Raw genomic sequence first — 17,856 nt, 5'->3', positions numbered from 1 at the left:
CAGCCAACAAAGATGCAGTCCTTTTGTGTGCTAATGTCCATCTTTCCTCCCAGTTCGAACATTACCTTCAAAGTCCACAGAAGCTGCAACCTGTAGTGTAAATCTCAGGTTTGTTTTATTGTCAATATATTTAATTTCTTAGTTTTTGTTTTGTGTAATTTGTCTTGTTATGCTAAGTTCTTTAGTAATAGTTATTTTTTTCCTTCTTCTTTGACCAAATCCTATTTATCTTTTTGAAGTGAGATGCCTTCAGAAACCCATATCATTTTTAAAAATTCTCATTCATATGAATGCATCATGTTTTATTGTTTTCCTTGTGGAAATAAAGACTAAATTGTTGCAGTGTGCAGCTTCATATATTCAATCTGTGAAGCTGTAAAAAAAGCATCATGCTGAGTTAATAAAACACATCACCATCATGCTGTTACTAATAAATCTGCCATTTTCAAACTCAAAAATAATAAAAGTACAGCCAGATGAGTGTCTATAATCTCTCTTTAATAGTTTCACTTTACACATTAAGGGGCAATAATAATCATCAATCAACAGTTTTCAGGTTTCAGTTCTGTTTTTTGGCTACCGAAGACAGCAAAATATGATTTAGAGAAATGTTTCTGTCTGACACAGTTCAGCTGCCTCCATCAGTGCAGACTAGTGTTACTGTGTTTGTAGTGTTGGAGACGTCCAACGATTATATGAATCAGATTTTGGTGTGAAAATGGTGAAGGATGAGGAGATTATGATATTGGCAAACACACTTGTTATTATTGCTCTGAAAGTGAAACAAAAAAGACAATGTTAATGTGTTGTTTATGGTTTTCTGATCTGATTCTGGTTCTTGGTTCAATTCTTGTCATTTTAATTGGAAAAAAATATGTTGAAAGCAAAAGTTTAAACGTTTAAACCTTTATTTTCTGCATATTTAAGCTGCTATAAACTGTAATTTGCAAACTTAAGTGCACAAAACTGCTGAGGTTCTGCTAAAGATTTTCATTATCGACTTGTCATTTATCCATCATTCACTTTGCCTGGAAAATGTCGGAAAATGTCAGAAAATAATTTCCCACAGCCCATCAAGTTGTCTTTAAATGTCTTTTTTTTTTATCTGACCAACAATTCAAAACTCATACATTCAGTGTCTGCTTGAGACCCCTCGTCACAGGTTACAGTTATGTTCTCTTCTTTCTCGCATTGTTTCATTTGAACAGTTTCTAGAGGCCTGATGAGATAAAACCGTCCAGTATTTCACAATGAAAAAGTTTAGAGACCATTCAGAATGAATAAATCCACTCTTGTTAATCATAAGAACATCTGCTGCAGATGATTTTCCATTTTTCATTTGTCATGCAAGAACTGTCTAAATACACATTTTTTTTCATTAAAGACAAAAAGCAGTAAATTTTAACTGTCAAATGTGGGTTTAATTTCTGGTTCAGTTTTCAGACTGTAGCTGCTAGAGAAGCTTTGGTTTGTCTCATGGGTTGCGATTGGACAGAAATTGGAATTTTTAAATTTAAAATGATTCATTTTTGACATTGTGGATGTGCGTTCAAAGAGCCAGAATTAAAGATACAATAATTAAAAACTCTCCTTCACACTGGAGCAGGAACAGTTCACTCCAGCTGAATCTAAACACCCAAACAATTAAACTCCACTCATTTGTTAATGTAATTTAACGGAAAACAGACTTTGAAATGCAGCTGTTAACTCTCTGTGTGTGTTTGTGGTTAAATAAATGATGTTTGATCATTGAGCTAACACAGAAGTTGGTAAATGATTAGCTGATTTTCACTTTGCAGCTAAAATGTCCCTTAATATCTCCTTTACTCCAGAATAATAAATAGATCTGATTTAATACTTAAAACCGTACACATATCTGTTTCTCCTTATTACAGTTTTGCAAATTACCTTAAAGAAAAGCCAAAAAATAAAACAACCTTTGTACTTCAAAGTTTCTTTCTATTCCAGGTAATCATCTGTCATTTTGAGATGATGTTTTTGGTAAAAAGCAACACAAATATAATGTAGTACCAAGAGGTGAAGTCATGTATACATACTTTTTTTATAACACCAGCAAAAACCTCAAGGAATAACTTCACTTTTCAAGTAAAACAGAAAACATGTCTTCAAAAAAAAATCGCCCTGTATCTTATAATCTGTCACCGAACACAAAGAGTCATTTAAAAAACTCGTAATCGCTCCATATAATAATAGTAATTACACAAAATACAACAATTTCAGGCATTCAGCATATAAAGCAGAAACAAGTCTGACAGGGAGCTTGTGTGCAGTTTGAGGACTCAACAGGAGTTTTTTCAGGACAAAATGAGTTAATTAGCAACAGCAACGGTTTTCAGGTTTAGTAGGAAGCATTTTGTCACTAAACACAACACATGGTTAAATCTTTTGGCGTTTTAGAGTCGTAATAAATACTTTTTGTGGTCAAAGTAAAACAAATAAATGAGGCAAGCTTCACTGCAGTTTATTTTTACTGCAGTTCGTCAGGATTTCCAACTTATAAACATACAATAAAAAGCAGCAGGGTTTTACATCAAGCCTCGTAAAGACAACGTTGATCAAAACTACACAATCAGAAGAGATTCAATCCAAAATATTTTTTACATCCCTGAAAGACAAAAAAAAGTCCACCTGACACTGGTTGGCCAAGATTTCAAACCTGAAACCTGAAATGGTTTGGTTCAAAACTGTAATGGATGTGATACCATAACTAGTGTATTTGGAGCCAACACATGTAAACTCCCAATTATTTCACCAAATTAAGTCTCAGTTAATTCAATGAATCAATTATTTAGCAACTGAATTCAGAATTTTGTTCACGAAGCTCAACAATGTATGAAAACTATAATACAGTTTCAGTAGAAAAAAAGGGTGAGATCTTGGCCATTCACAATAACACTTTAATTCATAATATTTCAGTCAAATATGAGGTTAAATATTTGGGAATAGCTATTAGTAACAATCTTATTGACAGGGAAAGCTCTGATATCCATGCTGTTTTCCATTTTGAATAGCTGGCTAAGAAGGAATATTTCAATTTTTGGTAGAATCTTAAACAAAAATAGAAGGGATTTCAAGATTAATTTAGCCAGCATATTGTTTAGCTGTACCAGACAGGTGTATTAAGAAAATAAACCAAATTCATTATAATTTTATTTGGAATAATAAGCAACACTTGATTCGAAACGGTGGAATCAGTAGAAGAAGGGGGTATGAATGTAATTGATTTTGAGGTGATGAATGATGCCATTAAATTAAGATGGTTGCAGACTTTAATAAAAAAGGATGAACATTGTCTATGGTTTAATTTACTGTCATATCTTTTTCAAATGGTAGGAGGAATGAATTTTCCTCTAAGATGTGATTTTAAAATTGCCTTTTAAATTATCAGATTATCATAGGCAGGTATTACTATATTGGGAAATGGTTTATAAGCATAACTTCACATAATGCTACAATCTGGAATAACAAGTGTATTTTACATGAGGAAATCTTTATTTTATAAATACTGGATGGAGAAAAGAATTTGGGCTATAGTACATTTAACAGATGAAGATGGTAATATTTTGAATCATACTGATTTTAAGATAAAAATAATAATTTGGATTGCTTGTATAAACAATATTCTTCAGTAGTCAAAGCTATTCCTATGGCTTTGACAAATTTGATTAAAGGAATATTACAATATTCATCAGTAATACCCGCACCTGCTATTCTGTTTATTAATTAAAATGTCATAACAATCATCATTATTTACAAAAGAATGTCTTCCTCTTCCTGTTAAAAGAAAACTGCTATCTCAAAGATTTTCAAGGACAGACATTATCAAAGTTAGAACTAGTTATTTGTCATTTCCTTTGTTACCTAAAATGAAGGAAGTTCATTTCAAAACAATTAGGCTAATGATATTTATCCATGCAGAGAATTCTTAAGGGTGATTTTTAATTTGGATAATAACACATGTACATTTTGTCAAGAAGATATTGAATCTCAGGAACATCTTTCCTACACCAGAATGCATGAGTGGTCACTTACAAAGAATGTAATACCTGTTTAGAGATATAAAAAGTTTTGTCGCATTTACAAATGACTTGAAATTTTTCTTTCTATCCTTAAGAAAACATAGAAACATAGAAAATAGAAGTGAAGTAGAAGTGAAATAGAAAAAAAATAAGACCCCCCTCCCTACCCCACCCCCCCTAAAGTTAATTTAATTTATATTTATGTTTATTATTTGCTGTAATTATTATATTCTGCTTTGAATTATTGTTAAGTGTGTTAAACAACTATTGTGCCTATTTGTTATTTGAAAATGTTTAATAAAGCAGGAAGAAAAAGAAAAAAAGAAAAAGAACCGCATTCCACAGATGTATCCATGGCAACAGCTTCTAGTGTTGATCATCCCAAGATGGCGGACGAGGAGAAAGCCACAGCGGTGAGTGCAAAGCCAAACCTCGTTATCATTTCCTTGAGTAAACATTAACGTGTGGCAATATGAAGTGATAGTTTGACGCTCCCTGAGTACACGTAACGTCAGGTGTGCGTATATCCGTCGTAACTTTCCTTATTTTAACGTTACCCGCCTGTCTAAACGAGCCTAAGTCGCAGCTAAGTTGATTAACCTGCAGCTAACAGTAACTTGCCTCGTCTCTCTGTGTCTCTAATCTCACTCGTCCAAGGATAGATTTAAAACCTTTAGAGCTAACAGCTATAGCTGGAGTAAGGCTGCAACAGAAATATGTAGCGAAATACGTAGCTGACGCTGACAGTCATATTTTGGTTGCAGTGAAAATATATATTGTTGACTCCAGTTAGCCCACGCTTGTAATGCCAGCTCTGCGGTTGGCTCGCCGCAAATCCCTGTTGCATGTTGCCCGTAATATGCACCGTTAAATACACCGTCAGTGACTGCACTCGAAAGCAGCCCACAGATGAGTCAAATATGGAAAAATGTGGAGCAAAACACTGGTATTGCGCATGCGTGTCCGTGCTGTACCTGCATACAAGGTAGCTATCTCACTAAACTGTGACTTCAGTGACCATTCAGTTTGTTTGTGTACTTGATAGAGCATCAAATACTGTACTATACCTGTGGAAGTAACCTGAAGTAACCTTTGATAAGCCACTAAAAATACAATATATTTTCTGGTTAGAGCTTCTAAAACTAATTTCCTTGCTTTTCTTCATTTAATTATTAAATCAGTCAAATGAGCATAAAGTTGACAACATCTCTTGATTATATTGTAAACCTAAAGCTGCCGGAGTTTTTGCAGAGCTGTAGCATTTTATTACTGAGTACATTAGATTTTAAAGATGAAAATAGACTGGTAACCCAGTGTATACCTGTCTGCTCACAATTTACAGCAAAACACCAGTAAATAGCTTATAAAGTAAATCCCAGGTATTTCACCAGGGATTATGATTTATTTTTGGAACAAGGCTTTTGTATAGTTGTACATGTGATACAGCATGACTGGCTTTCCATCACATTCCTGTTTTTAACATTAACAAGAGCCAAGGGAATGGAAAATAATAATAAAAGAAAAAAATGAGTAATAATAATAATAGTGATAAAAAAAAAACATCACAAAGCAACAACAACAACAAACAAAAGCGGTGTATTCCAATTTATACTTGTATGTGTGTGTCCACTTAAACTTGTTCATACTCCTCTGCATACCTGGGATTATTTTAAAATCGAGTTGAGGCCAGAGATGCTTGGTCCTTGACCCAAAGCATAACTTAATAATTATATATTTATTGCTCAGATCATGTGATTATAAGTTAAGTCTCAGCTCCAACATCTTTCTTTAGTGAGGAGTGATCATTATATTGAACTAAATTAGTTTCGAAAAAAAATATTTTGATACACTTGAAGCCAGTGGAAAGTGTGATTTTGCTGGGGCTCTTAAAAGTTAGAACTTAATACAGTTTCTGGAGAGAATATGCATGGAAAATTCATATTCTCTCCAAAGGTTGTTGTAAAGCCTTTAATTTTTTATGTACAATTTGTATTAGGCCTATTTGGTAGAATACCAACTGAATGAAACTGATACAAAATAATGACAGTGATAATAATATTATTTATTACATCACAGATTAATGTGTATCAGACTTATGGCATCATAAAATGTTTTTTGTCATTATTTTATTCAGGATTATTATTATTGTAAATTACGTTGTATTTTTTCTCTGTTTTTTGGTTGTTTGTGTTTTCATAAAAGGTCATCTTGGACCTTGCTTTTATTGTCACAAAGATTGCTTTAGTTACAGTTTATCTTCAAGATGACAACAAAAAGGCCAAATATAAAAAAAAGTTAAAATTTATTTGCATCCATTGTATCCGTTTTCCCTGAGCAGGACGTACTGTACATAACATACAATGGCAGTACATTCACAGGCTCATATCGTCTAGCTAATTGAGGATAATTTTTTGGACATTTTTACATGAATGCACCATTCCAGCAGCCATATCAGTCAATCTGAACTTCTTCTTTTAACAGGAGGAAACGACACAAAAAACTGTTTTAGGTGGGGGAAAATCTGTTTAGGCTATGCCCCCCAAATACAATTTATTTATGTTGTATTTTATGTATTTCAGCTCCCACTTGCTTCTGAAGCCAAGAAACGCCGGGCACCTAAAGGTACAGTAAGACAGTTGGTATTGTTATGTCTTCTTACAAAATGATTTTCAAATAAATACATTTTTACTGCACCTGTTATTTTGTCAATACATTTCTAACCTTATCAAGCATTGAACACCAGGGACAATAATATAAATCCCACATTTGTCTGTAACTGGTGAAGGGTACTGAAAGAATGAGTTCGGAGCTAATTGTCCTGCAGAGGTCACCCTCATCCTTCTCTTAAGTCTGCTTGATAGGAAGAAGCTGTGTATATGCTGCTTAGCCGTGTTCCAGATATTTCTATGTAGTAACCGTTATAGCTTAATGTACCATTTACCAGTTAACCCCATTGCCTGGATGGATTTAGCTTCTTTTTTGCATTTGTTTTATGATGTTTTGTAAGTATCAGTCCTATGTCCTATGGGGGCAATTAAGTCATGATATCGTATGGTATGATATTATATTTCCATGCAATGATTTTTCCTATGACATGCAAGCCCTTACTGTACTGTGATCTGTTTAGAGTAATTTGAGGAGAGAAATCAAATCAAAACTATAAGGGCATTAACATACAGTAAGATGACTGAGTAAACAGAAAGTAAGGATTAGATTTTAATTGGTTAATGAAAAGGAAGTGGACAGTATAAGTGAAGTACAAAAATCAAATTCTATATCAAATTATTATTATTATTATTATTTTTAAACTCTGCTCAAGACTAATATGACTTTGTCAGAAAAAAACAATCACAAGGGATAGAATATTTGGTATAAGAATAGAATGGAGTATAAAAAGTAAGTAAATAACAAATCTGAATGTAAAACTGTAGAGACATGCCACACGCATACATGTGGGTAGACTTCAGAAAAAAAAGACTGGAACATAAGGTAAAAAAAAATATGAAATGTACTAAAACAGTGTTTTAAAGCAGGAGTTAATAATAGAATTGCAGTAGTGCATTGGATTCATAACTCTTGCAGGAAATTGTGGCTTCATCACGCTTTACATCTAAAATATATGTTAAAAATAGTGCCACAGCAAGTACTCCAAGTATAGAGTAAGCTGTGAATTACTATATAAAATAAGATCAGCTCCTGCAACGGGTTTAAACAGTTTTATAGTTGTACAAAGTTTAGAACTCAAACTCAAACTATGGTTGGATGATGAATTTTGACCCCAAAATCACATAAATATGAGTATGCATAAGACGGTTGAATGTGAGACTAAATGACTTGTTAAGATGAAGGGTTTTTGAAGTTTTTTTGTGGTAAAACTTCTAAAATAATTTTCATCATATTTTCCATTACATTCTCCGCATGTGTCTTTTGATCTCAGCATGCTGCTCCTCTGCTCTTATCCCCTTTTAACAGATGGTTGAAGCACATGGAGGGCAAATCTGTCTTAGCATTAGCCAGATCAAATATAACAATGAGAGAATTCCACCATGTTTAGGATGAAGTTTTTCACAGGGCTATATTTAGGAGACCTCATGCTGTGCTCTTTTTCCTCGCTCCTTTCTACCCTTCTTTCATACAGTAGTTTCAGGAATGCATGTCACACATGTGTCCCATCTCTGCTCTCCAAATCTTCCCAGCTTTGTGTATGTGGCCACTGGAGCACCGCAGGGCCACAGCTGAAACCCAGAGACAAGAATATTATTGCTGTCTCAGCAGGAAGAAAGCGGATTAGGTCGCTACAAATAGGGCCATTCCGAATCTTGACGAGAAAAACGTGTGAAGCCCATGCAGTTTCGCACTCAGCGATGGAGAGGATTTCTGTGATGTAGTTGGAAGAGGCTGCAGTTCTCGCTGCAAGTCAACACAGCCCCGCTTGAAGCACAGACAGATAAAAACAGAAGGGAGCTTGAGTGTAATACACAGTGTATTTTTACATAGGCAGTTCATTAATGATATTCCCCAATGTCAGTGGCAGACTCAAAGCCTAGCACTTCATTTCACATTGCCTCGAATCCTCCTTTTAGCCTCGGAGGAAGGTAGTAGGTGCAAGATAACAGGATTACCAGAATCATACTCAGTCAAATTAGAATTACGTTTGCTTCCTTGTAAAATGAAATGTACTCCACTGGGAAGGAGACTTGGAGCATTGTGGTTTGGTTGTTGAGGTTACCTTACCCTCTCTAAAGCTGGCTTTGTATTATTGTACTGCTCATTCCTCAAGCCTCCCTCTTTCAGTCTGTCTCTATGCCCTCTCTGTTCTGCACCTGGCTTGAGACATTGTTGACCTGGCAACGAAAAGGATGTCTCAACCTGCCGAGACATTAAAAAAGAGATGGGGCGGGAGAGGGGGGGGGCGCTTGGTTTGCAATGAAAAACTTGCTTACAAGGTGACATTTACATTGAGGCTGGTGAATTGATTATAGCTTAGCCCGGGGTTTTTGGTTTAAGTGTTAACATCTATGTTAACACTGTATAAATTAGAAATAGTTTAAACAGACATAACTCTTAATAGTCTTAGCTGTCTGTTTGTAAGTAAAAAAGTTTATAATAAGCTGAATTTTACAGTGTGCCTCGTGAATTGATTTAAATGTAGCTTGTAGATTTAGGTTGAAGTGTTACATCTGTTTAACTATCAGATCAGAGACTTAGTAATGACTGCAAAAGGAGGGCACTTTCACGATTAATCATTCAGCTATCTACTAAATAAGACATCATCTGAACAGTAAAGGGTAATGAGCTTAAAAGTTGCACAGATTTTGAAATTATAGTCATCTAATTTTATTATACTCTTCCTCCCAGCTCCAGAGCTTCCTATTGTGGAAAGGAGAAACTGGTTAATCCACCAGCACTATATCCGCAAAGATTATGATACCTGTAAGGTAAAGAACACTCATCCTTACTTTCTTCCTATGGTTTAGTCTGTCACATACCTCTGTCTGCGTTCAGTATTGGTCTGATTGACGTTTTAAACATAATGAAGGTACTGAATGCTTGGCATGTACAGGCTTCCTTTTAATACTATGCTTTATTATGGCCTAATCCACTTTATTGATCTGTGTACTCTGATATGAAAATGTGATCTAATTTATGTAAGACGATGAGATTGATCCTCATTTTCAGTCTGTTATAATGCAAATGGAGTCTTCTCAGGGCATGAAATTTTTGTATTTTTTAGTAATTTTTGTTTTGTTTTTTCTACTCACACGTTGAAAATAGTTTTCCGTTCTGTGTCGATGTAGGCGATCATCAAAGAACAGCTGCAGGAGACTAATGGAATGTGTGAATATGCCATATATGTTCAAGGTGAGCTGAAGTTTTTAAAGTCACCCTCCCCTCTTACACATTTAACATGTATGATTTTAATTAACAGCTACTTCAAATGAAAGCTCTGTTGAACCCGACGCCTCGGCTCCTCAATACATCATTTAGTTTGCCCAAAATCTGCTCTTTGGACCCCTTGCTGTGCCTTAGATTTTTAATGTGCTTTTTTGTACTTCCTCATGCAGATGATCCTTTCTTTTTGATGACCCTGTTCTTTTTTTTTTCTTCTTGCCACAGCACTAATCTTGCGTCTTGAGGGCAAGATCCAACAGTCCCTGGAGCTGTTTCAGAGCTGTGCCATCCTTAATCCCAACAGCACTGACAATGTGAAGCAAGTGGCCAGATCACTGTGAGTCCACTGTTTGAAGCCCGCGGTGCATCAACCCTTTTCCATTCACTAACCAGACAGGCATGGAAGGAAATGTGCAGTGATATCAGCCAAACTGCGGGCAAATGATGGCCTTAACTTTTTTGATACTTAAGGGACAGATTAAGCCACCCCCAGTGACTTATTTTGCTGCTGAAGGATTGTAAGAATATCTATTCAGCATGCACTGATTAAGATGAGTTAATTTCTCATAAGGATTATTGTTGTTTATTCTTTCCATAGATTTCTCCTGGGAAAGCACAAAGCAGCTATTGAATTCTATCATGAAGCTGCAAGGCTCAACGAGAAAGACTGGGTAAAAGAAAAGAACCTCTGAAATACTGAGATGCTGATTTGTCTAAAAGTTAGTAAGGAAATGTTTAGTGGCATCAGTGTATATGTACAACATGAAGTACATTTCTCTCAACATTTGTCTCTACATTTAGAATTGAAGATGACCAGATTGACAATTTATCAAAGAACAACTTCATGGTTACACTTCCTGAAAGATTCAGGGCTGTTTCACTATGAGGCCTTTATGGATTGTTTTGAACTGTCCTGAAAGGATCATTAGAAATGGACCTTATTAATATTACTGTAAGTCAGTTGTACATTTGTTTTATTCCAAAGAGGTATAAAATAACTAGTATTTGTGGAAATCAAATTTAACTCAGCATTTATCCAGCTCTATGCAATCTAGCATGTACCATCACCCCATGTATAATTGGGACTTTTCCTCACCTCAGGAGATCAGTCATAATCTGGGGCTGTGCTATTTCTTCATCAAAGACTTCAAAAATGTGAGTATGCTGATTTTTATCAACGATATGCAGTACAAATTATACTCATCCCCCACTGATATGATCATTTTGAACTTCTGTCTCCGTCAGGCTGAAGAGCATCTAAATGTAGCTCTCCAGTTAAACAAACACGACAAGACTTTCATGATGCTCGGGAAGGTTCATTTGCTGGCAGGAGAAGTTGACAAGGCCATCGAAGTGTACAAGAGGGCAGTGGAGTAAGTAAAGCTAAAATGTGGAGAATGTTGGAAAAGCACAGTGAAGACATTTAAAGAGGAGGCTGTGGAATTATACAGGACACACACATTAAAATTTAAAAGAACTAATCATTGTAGGTATATGGTATTATGGACTTCGCTATGGTAGTGTATATATTATTAAGTATTCTAGACATACTGTACATATTATTAGCAATCCATAATAATAATGATATTCCAAGTTCAGGAATTGTCCACCACAACATATAATTTTATTAATAACTGTTAATAATTTCACAGCCTCAGCATGACAGTTTTCTTCATGGTGGCATTCATTCAAGGGAATAAAACAGATTGCCATTAAACATGCTGTTTCAGAGGAGGTTGGCTACTTCCAAGGGTTCCCCCTTTGATTTATCTGATGATTTTTCAGTCTGTGGAGCTCATTTCAATCTCACACAAGGTTCCAGTGTGGCCACTTTTAACCCGGGGTCCTTTTCCAGTTCAGTATAAATTCTGTTCATTTCCACTTCTATTCACATGTTGAATATTTAAACATAAGGCAATGGTGTAAATAAGGAAATGACATCAGTGTCTATAATAGAGCTCATTATGGCTACCTCCTGTTGGGGGGGGAAATGAATTAATCAAGTGCTCCAATACTGGTGCTGCTTTTAATGAGACGTACCGCTGTGAGTCTTATTTTAATGCCTATCTGCCTCTTCTCTACCGTTTTTTTTTACTTTGAGCCACATCGTCCCCCCACAGGTCATAATTAATACTCCACAATTATGCTGAATCAAACCCTGATTGAATAATCAGCAGATTCCCTGAATATAAATTGTGTTTGCTCAAGAATAAGTGCAGGAATTAAATGTAATTACAGGCATAGATAAAGTGACATTTTTCAGTCGAGTTGTCTCATTCTCAATTCAGATTCTCTCCAGAGAACACTGAACTCCTGACTACTCTTGGCCTGCTGTTTCTACAGGTAGGAAGAATATTTTCTATAACCTTCGCAGTGAAATAATGTGTGCTCTAGCAATGGGACGTACAAGATGTTAACATTTGTCATGAGAGTTCTTAAACGGAAGAATGACATTTAAGTGTTAGAAACATCTACTGTAAAAAGGAGTAGATGTATAATTTTCTGTGTTCTTTTTTTTTGCCAGCTTGGGAAATACCAAAAAGCTTTTGAGCACCTTGGAAATGCCCTCACGTTTGACCCCAACAATTATAAGGTATGTGGGTATTTGAGCAAAAATTACACTGTGGTATAATCTTAGTTGGCTATAAAACTACCTGAAGGAAACACTTTTTTTAAAGCATTTCAGTCAAAATATAAGGTCATTCACTGTCAGGTAGCACAGTCTTTCATCAAGTGGAGTTTCAAAGGGGACATCTTCCTCTGATATCTCTCTAATCATTGTTTTTATTCCCAGGCCATCCTGGCTGCTGGCAGCATGATGCAGACCCATGGTGACTTTGATGTGGCCATGAACAAGTACCGAGTGGCAGCATGTGCTGTGCCCGAGAGCCCCCCTCTCTGGAATAATATCGGCATGTGCTTCTTTGGCAAAAAGAAATACGTAGCCGTGAGTAATGATGTTTATGGTTTCGCTCGTCTTTGTCAATTTAGGACTCAACAAAAGTAGAGATCCAAACAAAGTAGTATGCTAAATATTTGAAATATTTCAAATAGTGCGTTATGATTCTGTTATGATACTTAAAATAGTACATCAGTCATTGCAGTAGTTTCCCATTTTTAAAGTAATTATCAGACTTCCACCAAGACAACCAGAAGGAAAACCAACTTCAAACTGCTTAAATGAAACACCAAGGCTCAGTGTAATCTGTGCACCAACGTGGACGAGACATCTTTCAACAAGATTTTATTGTACACTATTTTTATTATTTTTACACTGTAATGATATATAAACTGGCTTTCTATGTGTAGTATACACTATTTAATATGCTTGAAGCCACTGTATGTCTGATTTACTAGAAACTATCTTTCAATTCAATTGCTCATATTAACTAGCAAGCCCTTTCCCCTAAAGTTAGTGTATTCACCATGGATTAGAATAAATTAACAGGTTTATTTGAGATCCAGAGAGATTAGATGATATTTTAATGAATGTATTGCTACTTTATTTGATCCATATATCCCTGAAGTGCAACAAATCCACTATTGTACAGGATCTGTTGTTTTTTTTACATTGTTCCTCAAGAGTTCATATATTATTAAGATACTTGCCTAACAGTCCTGTCAGGTGTTAACTCCTCTCTCCTAACTTCATATACCCCACAGGCTATCAGCTGCCTGAAGCGAGCTCACTACTTGTCTCCTTTTGACTGGAAAGTGTTGTACAACCTGGGTCTGGTGCACCTGACCATGCAACAGTACGCTTCTGCCTTCCACTTCCTCAGCGCAGCCATCAACCTGAACCCACGGATGGGGGATCTCTACATGTTGCTCGCAGGTACTGAGTCAGAGAGACAGAAAAACAACTCAGGGTTGAATCCTGTTTTTTAAAGATGTTTGTAAGGTTTGTGGCAAAAACAGTGGTCGCTGTTCATTGTTTTTGTATTAGTGTATTGTTGTACATTCGATTTAGACTTAATAAAAGGCACAACATGTAGCTGACAGATGGACTACATCTCACACATTTCAACATATTTGTTTTGTTTTTTTTACATTCACATTCAAAATACCATGCTGAACAGTCATCAGCATTTGTATTTGACATTATTTCAGTTTACATCTGTCTCTGTCCCCTTTTTAACAGTGGCTCTGACCAACTTGGAGGATGTAGAAAATGCCACCAGAGCATATGAACAAGCTGTGACTCTGGACGAGTGAGACTGTTTTACATTCTACCTTTTATTATACTAAAAAAACTGTGTTTGAATCTGTCTTTAAGAACTGAATATTTTCTTTTTTCTTTACAGATCTAACCCTCTGGTCAACCTGAACTTTGCAATTTTCCTCTACAACCATGGTGATAAGAAGGGAGCTCTGGATCAATATCAGGAGATGGAGAGGAAAGTAAATGTGCTAAGAGACGGCAGTAGCAACTTTGAGTTTGATCCTGAGGTAACGTAAATCTTCCTGTTGTTGATGTCTCAAAGCAGGTTGTTGAATTTGACTTATTTTCAAGTATTTGTCTTTCTGTCACAGCTAATGGACATGGCTCAGAAGATGGGAGCTGCCCTTCAGGTGACGGAGAGTCTGGTGTGGACTAAACCATCCAAAGACTCCAAATCAAAACCAAACTCAGCAGCAGCAACCAAAACCCCTGGTGCTCCCCTCGGTACTAACCAAGCCCTGGGTCAGGCCATGTCTTCTGCTGCCAGCTACAACAGAAACATCCAGCTACCAACAGGTACATACTACTAATATAGTTTGTAGAAAATATCCGTCAATAATCTGTCACCTCGGTGTAGCTTCTGGTTTATTGTTTGAATATATGACTGAGCCTCTTTTGTGCCGAGCCACAATTTTAACATAAGGTCCAGCTGAGTCAGGTTCTGATGGCTGAATATTTCTGAGCACAAACTCAAAATGAGGTGAGCACATAAAAACAATTTTTCATCAGAACAGGCCAGTTTTACACTAGCAGTGCAGGTGATGACAAATTCCACAGCCTCCACCTCCCTCCATTAAACTAAAGCCCAATTCTTCATTTGAAATGGGAACGTAAAAATATCTTTTCCCTGTGTATTCACAGCCTCTTGCCTGCGCTAGGATAGCAGATTGAATATGTGGACTAAAGCAAAATGGAATCTGTGGAAAAAAGAAGCTAACCTCTAGCCAGTATACAGAATATTCTTGGTAACAAAGAAAATCAGTTGTGTGGAAAAATGACACAGATAAGCGAATAAATTCAAGGCTACTTTGAAATGATTGCAGCGGCTCGGGCAGTGTTTTCTACCACTTTTGTCTAACTGTTAACAAATAACACCAGGACTTCAGAACAATGCATCCATGTTCACTGAAACAGCTGTGCAGATCTGTTTTTAACACTCCACAGTTGCATTAAGCATGCAGATCTGGTTGTGAATATACACATATAGTCTGTAAATATACTATACAGACATTCAGTATTAACATACTACGTACCATCGCATATATAATCTCATAAACTGTCATAGAGTTCAAGGTGGGTTTAAACCTTTTGATCAAAGCTAATTGCTATTAAAAATAAGTGTCAGTCTTTGAAAAAGTATGCTCTGTATGTACTGCCACGTTTATTTTACAGGCATTGAGAAGCCCTTAGCATCCAATCTGTGTTACAAAGTAGGATGTTATGGAAAGAAGATCCGTTTAGTCGTGGGGTTAATTTGTTGTTAGAGAACTTGTTTTTATGCTGGTAAAGTGTGAAGCTGGTTCTCTTTAATACTTCAACAGCTGTTACTTATGATGAAATGGCACTATATAAACGAGACAATCTAAATTTCCCTTTGGTGTGATGTCACAATTGGAAAAACAAAGTATATGCAGTATCCTAACTTTTCTAAAGGTACAGTTACTTTAGCTTCTGTTCAACAAAATTTCCCCGTACTTGAAAAAGGATGTGATGTCACAGTTGTGATGTGGCTAATAGAGGAATATTTAAGATATAATATGGTATAAATATATAAAAAAACATAAATTGATCAATCAAAAACTGTGAAAATAATGCTGCAGTTTGGTAATGTAATATTATACCAAACAGGGTGATGGCACATTGCTAGAATAATGACATCAGTGTTTCTATTGGCAGACTATGAACATTGGCACCGTCAGTGTTGAACAATGGGCTGGAGATCAGACCTAAACAGGAAATGCAGGCTTGAATTTGTCAGTTATATGGGCTGAACGTAAGCCAGAGTGAATATTCTCAGGACAGAGGTGTAATGTGTTTGTACCATAATTCAGTTAGAATCAGGTTATATACATCTGGATATGACATGACAAGTTAAGAGCGTGGGGACAGTACAAGCCAATCACAGTAAAGGTTCCTCAATAATGCTACAGTTCTTAATGTTAATGAATACCACGCAAATAATTAATACTTTTTTTTATTTTCAGGAGTTTCTAAAGGCCCTTCCATGCCCCTTGAGTCAGAACCTGATGTGGACAAAGCCCCCAGCCCGCCCTCCGATCCTCCAGGCTCCCCGGAACCTGCAGAGCCAGAGAACCCCAAACCCAAAACTTCTAAGAAAAAGTCAAAGGTGGAAGAATGAATTAGCTTGGAGGCTACACTCTCATTTGACAGTATAGATCTCTCCCATGTTTATGGAGGCAAATTAAGACTCTTGAACACAAAACAAGCTTATGTGGTTTTCTAGCTCATTGTAGTTAGATATGAAGCTTGAGCTATCGTTTTATGGTTTAGGTACACGGTGCACAGACATGTTCTACACAATAATTCACTTCTACACAGAAAAGGGCAAGGGTCAAGTTTCCGCCTACTTGTTCATTTTTGTCGTACCATATATTTCAGGAAAATGGAAAGTCATCACAACACTTATCACTATTTCTTGTAAATTAATGTGGATGTGAGAGGTTTGGTGCACATGTCAAATTCAATTCTAAAAGATGTTGCAGTTTAAGAGCGGCTCTTATTTAACAAAAAAAAAACAAAACAGTAATACGGGTGGATAGTGGATTAGCTCAGCAATAAGGTTAAATGATGATTTTTCCTTGTGTTGACATTTCTAGGGAGGGTGTCAGTCCTTCAGCTGTTGGGCGTTCCTTCAGCTAAATAAATGTAAAGGCACTGCTGCGACAATCACTGCTAAAAATCCGAATACAGAGATGGATGTTTTTGAATAGCTGTTTGTATGATAGGACTCCTTTTTTGAGGAATGAGTGTAAATAGTGATACATGCTTTTATATGTGGATAAATGTTATGTTTATATAGAGTAATGTATTTAATAATAAATCAGAGTCTTACAAGAAAACAGCTGTTGTGCTGCTTTTATTATAAGTGCAATTCATGTGTTTTGTACTGTGCTCTATTATATTAAGGTCCTTGAACTCAGCAGATACCACCAACAGGGGACAGTATTGGTTAAGAGCTTTCAAAGTCAATCTATTATCTAACACACAATCTTATGTTCGATACATTTTCCATCCTTTCATTCCGATGTTGAAACTAGTTTACCTTAATTGCAGGCTGATAATTGAGTATCTGTATCTAATATTCAGTCAACTCATTGACAGTGTTTGCGAGTGGATTCTCATGTATATCGACTTACTGTGTGATAGAACAGATTCACTCGTCAAGCTGAACAGACACGGTGAAAGTCCACCAATGGTGTGGGAGGAAAAAAAAAACTTCAAATAAGGAATAAATGAATAAAGAATAAACTTTGGATCAAGATAGGTCCTCATAAATTATCTCTACTGAGGGTCACGTTGAAACTTCAATTATTTATGTGTATGAATTACGATGTGGATGGGGCCGTTTGTAGATATTAACCAAAAATATTAAAGAAATGTGCCCCCCAACAAAGGCTATATACACAGGAATATGTTCATGCTGTGTTTTAACATTTGGGGCGTTCAAATATTAAATTGTTC

General features: G+C 36.0%; 1 protein-coding gene across 2 annotated transcripts; it reads left to right on the top strand.

Annotated features, from left to right (window-relative positions):
* Positions 1-4,337: 4,337 nt before the first annotated feature.
* Positions 4,338-17,234, top strand: bbs4 (Bardet-Biedl syndrome 4). 2 transcript variants are annotated; one of them, XM_067581032.1, is made up of 16 exons: positions 4,338-4,453; positions 6,620-6,662; positions 9,399-9,478; positions 9,839-9,902; positions 10,158-10,269; positions 10,531-10,603; positions 11,034-11,087; positions 11,178-11,305; positions 12,221-12,275; positions 12,457-12,525; positions 12,727-12,879; positions 13,596-13,767; positions 14,074-14,143; positions 14,237-14,381; positions 14,466-14,670; positions 16,359-17,234. In XM_067581032.1, exons 1-16 carry the CDS (start codon positions 4,394-4,396, stop codon positions 16,511-16,513), a joined length of 1,638 nt encoding a protein of 545 aa, XP_067437133.1. In that variant the 5' UTR covers positions 4,338-4,393; the 3' UTR covers positions 16,514-17,234. The 2 variants fall into 2 exon arrangements, with proteins under 2 accessions (XP_067437133.1, XP_067437180.1); XM_067581079.1 differs by lacking the exons at positions 4,338-4,453; positions 6,620-6,662; positions 9,399-9,478; ... (1 more) ...; positions 10,158-10,269; positions 10,531-10,603 and adding an exon at positions 10,634-10,884.
* Positions 17,235-17,856: the final 622 nt, after the last annotated feature.

The sequence above is a fragment of the Thunnus thynnus genome, chromosome 1, assembly GCF_963924715.1.
Source record: "Thunnus thynnus chromosome 1, fThuThy2.1, whole genome shotgun sequence".
Taxonomy (NCBI): domain Eukaryota; kingdom Metazoa; phylum Chordata; class Actinopteri; order Scombriformes; family Scombridae; genus Thunnus; species Thunnus thynnus.
Note: the sequence above shows the minus strand (reverse complement) of the source record. Positions and strands in the feature narration are given on the sequence as shown.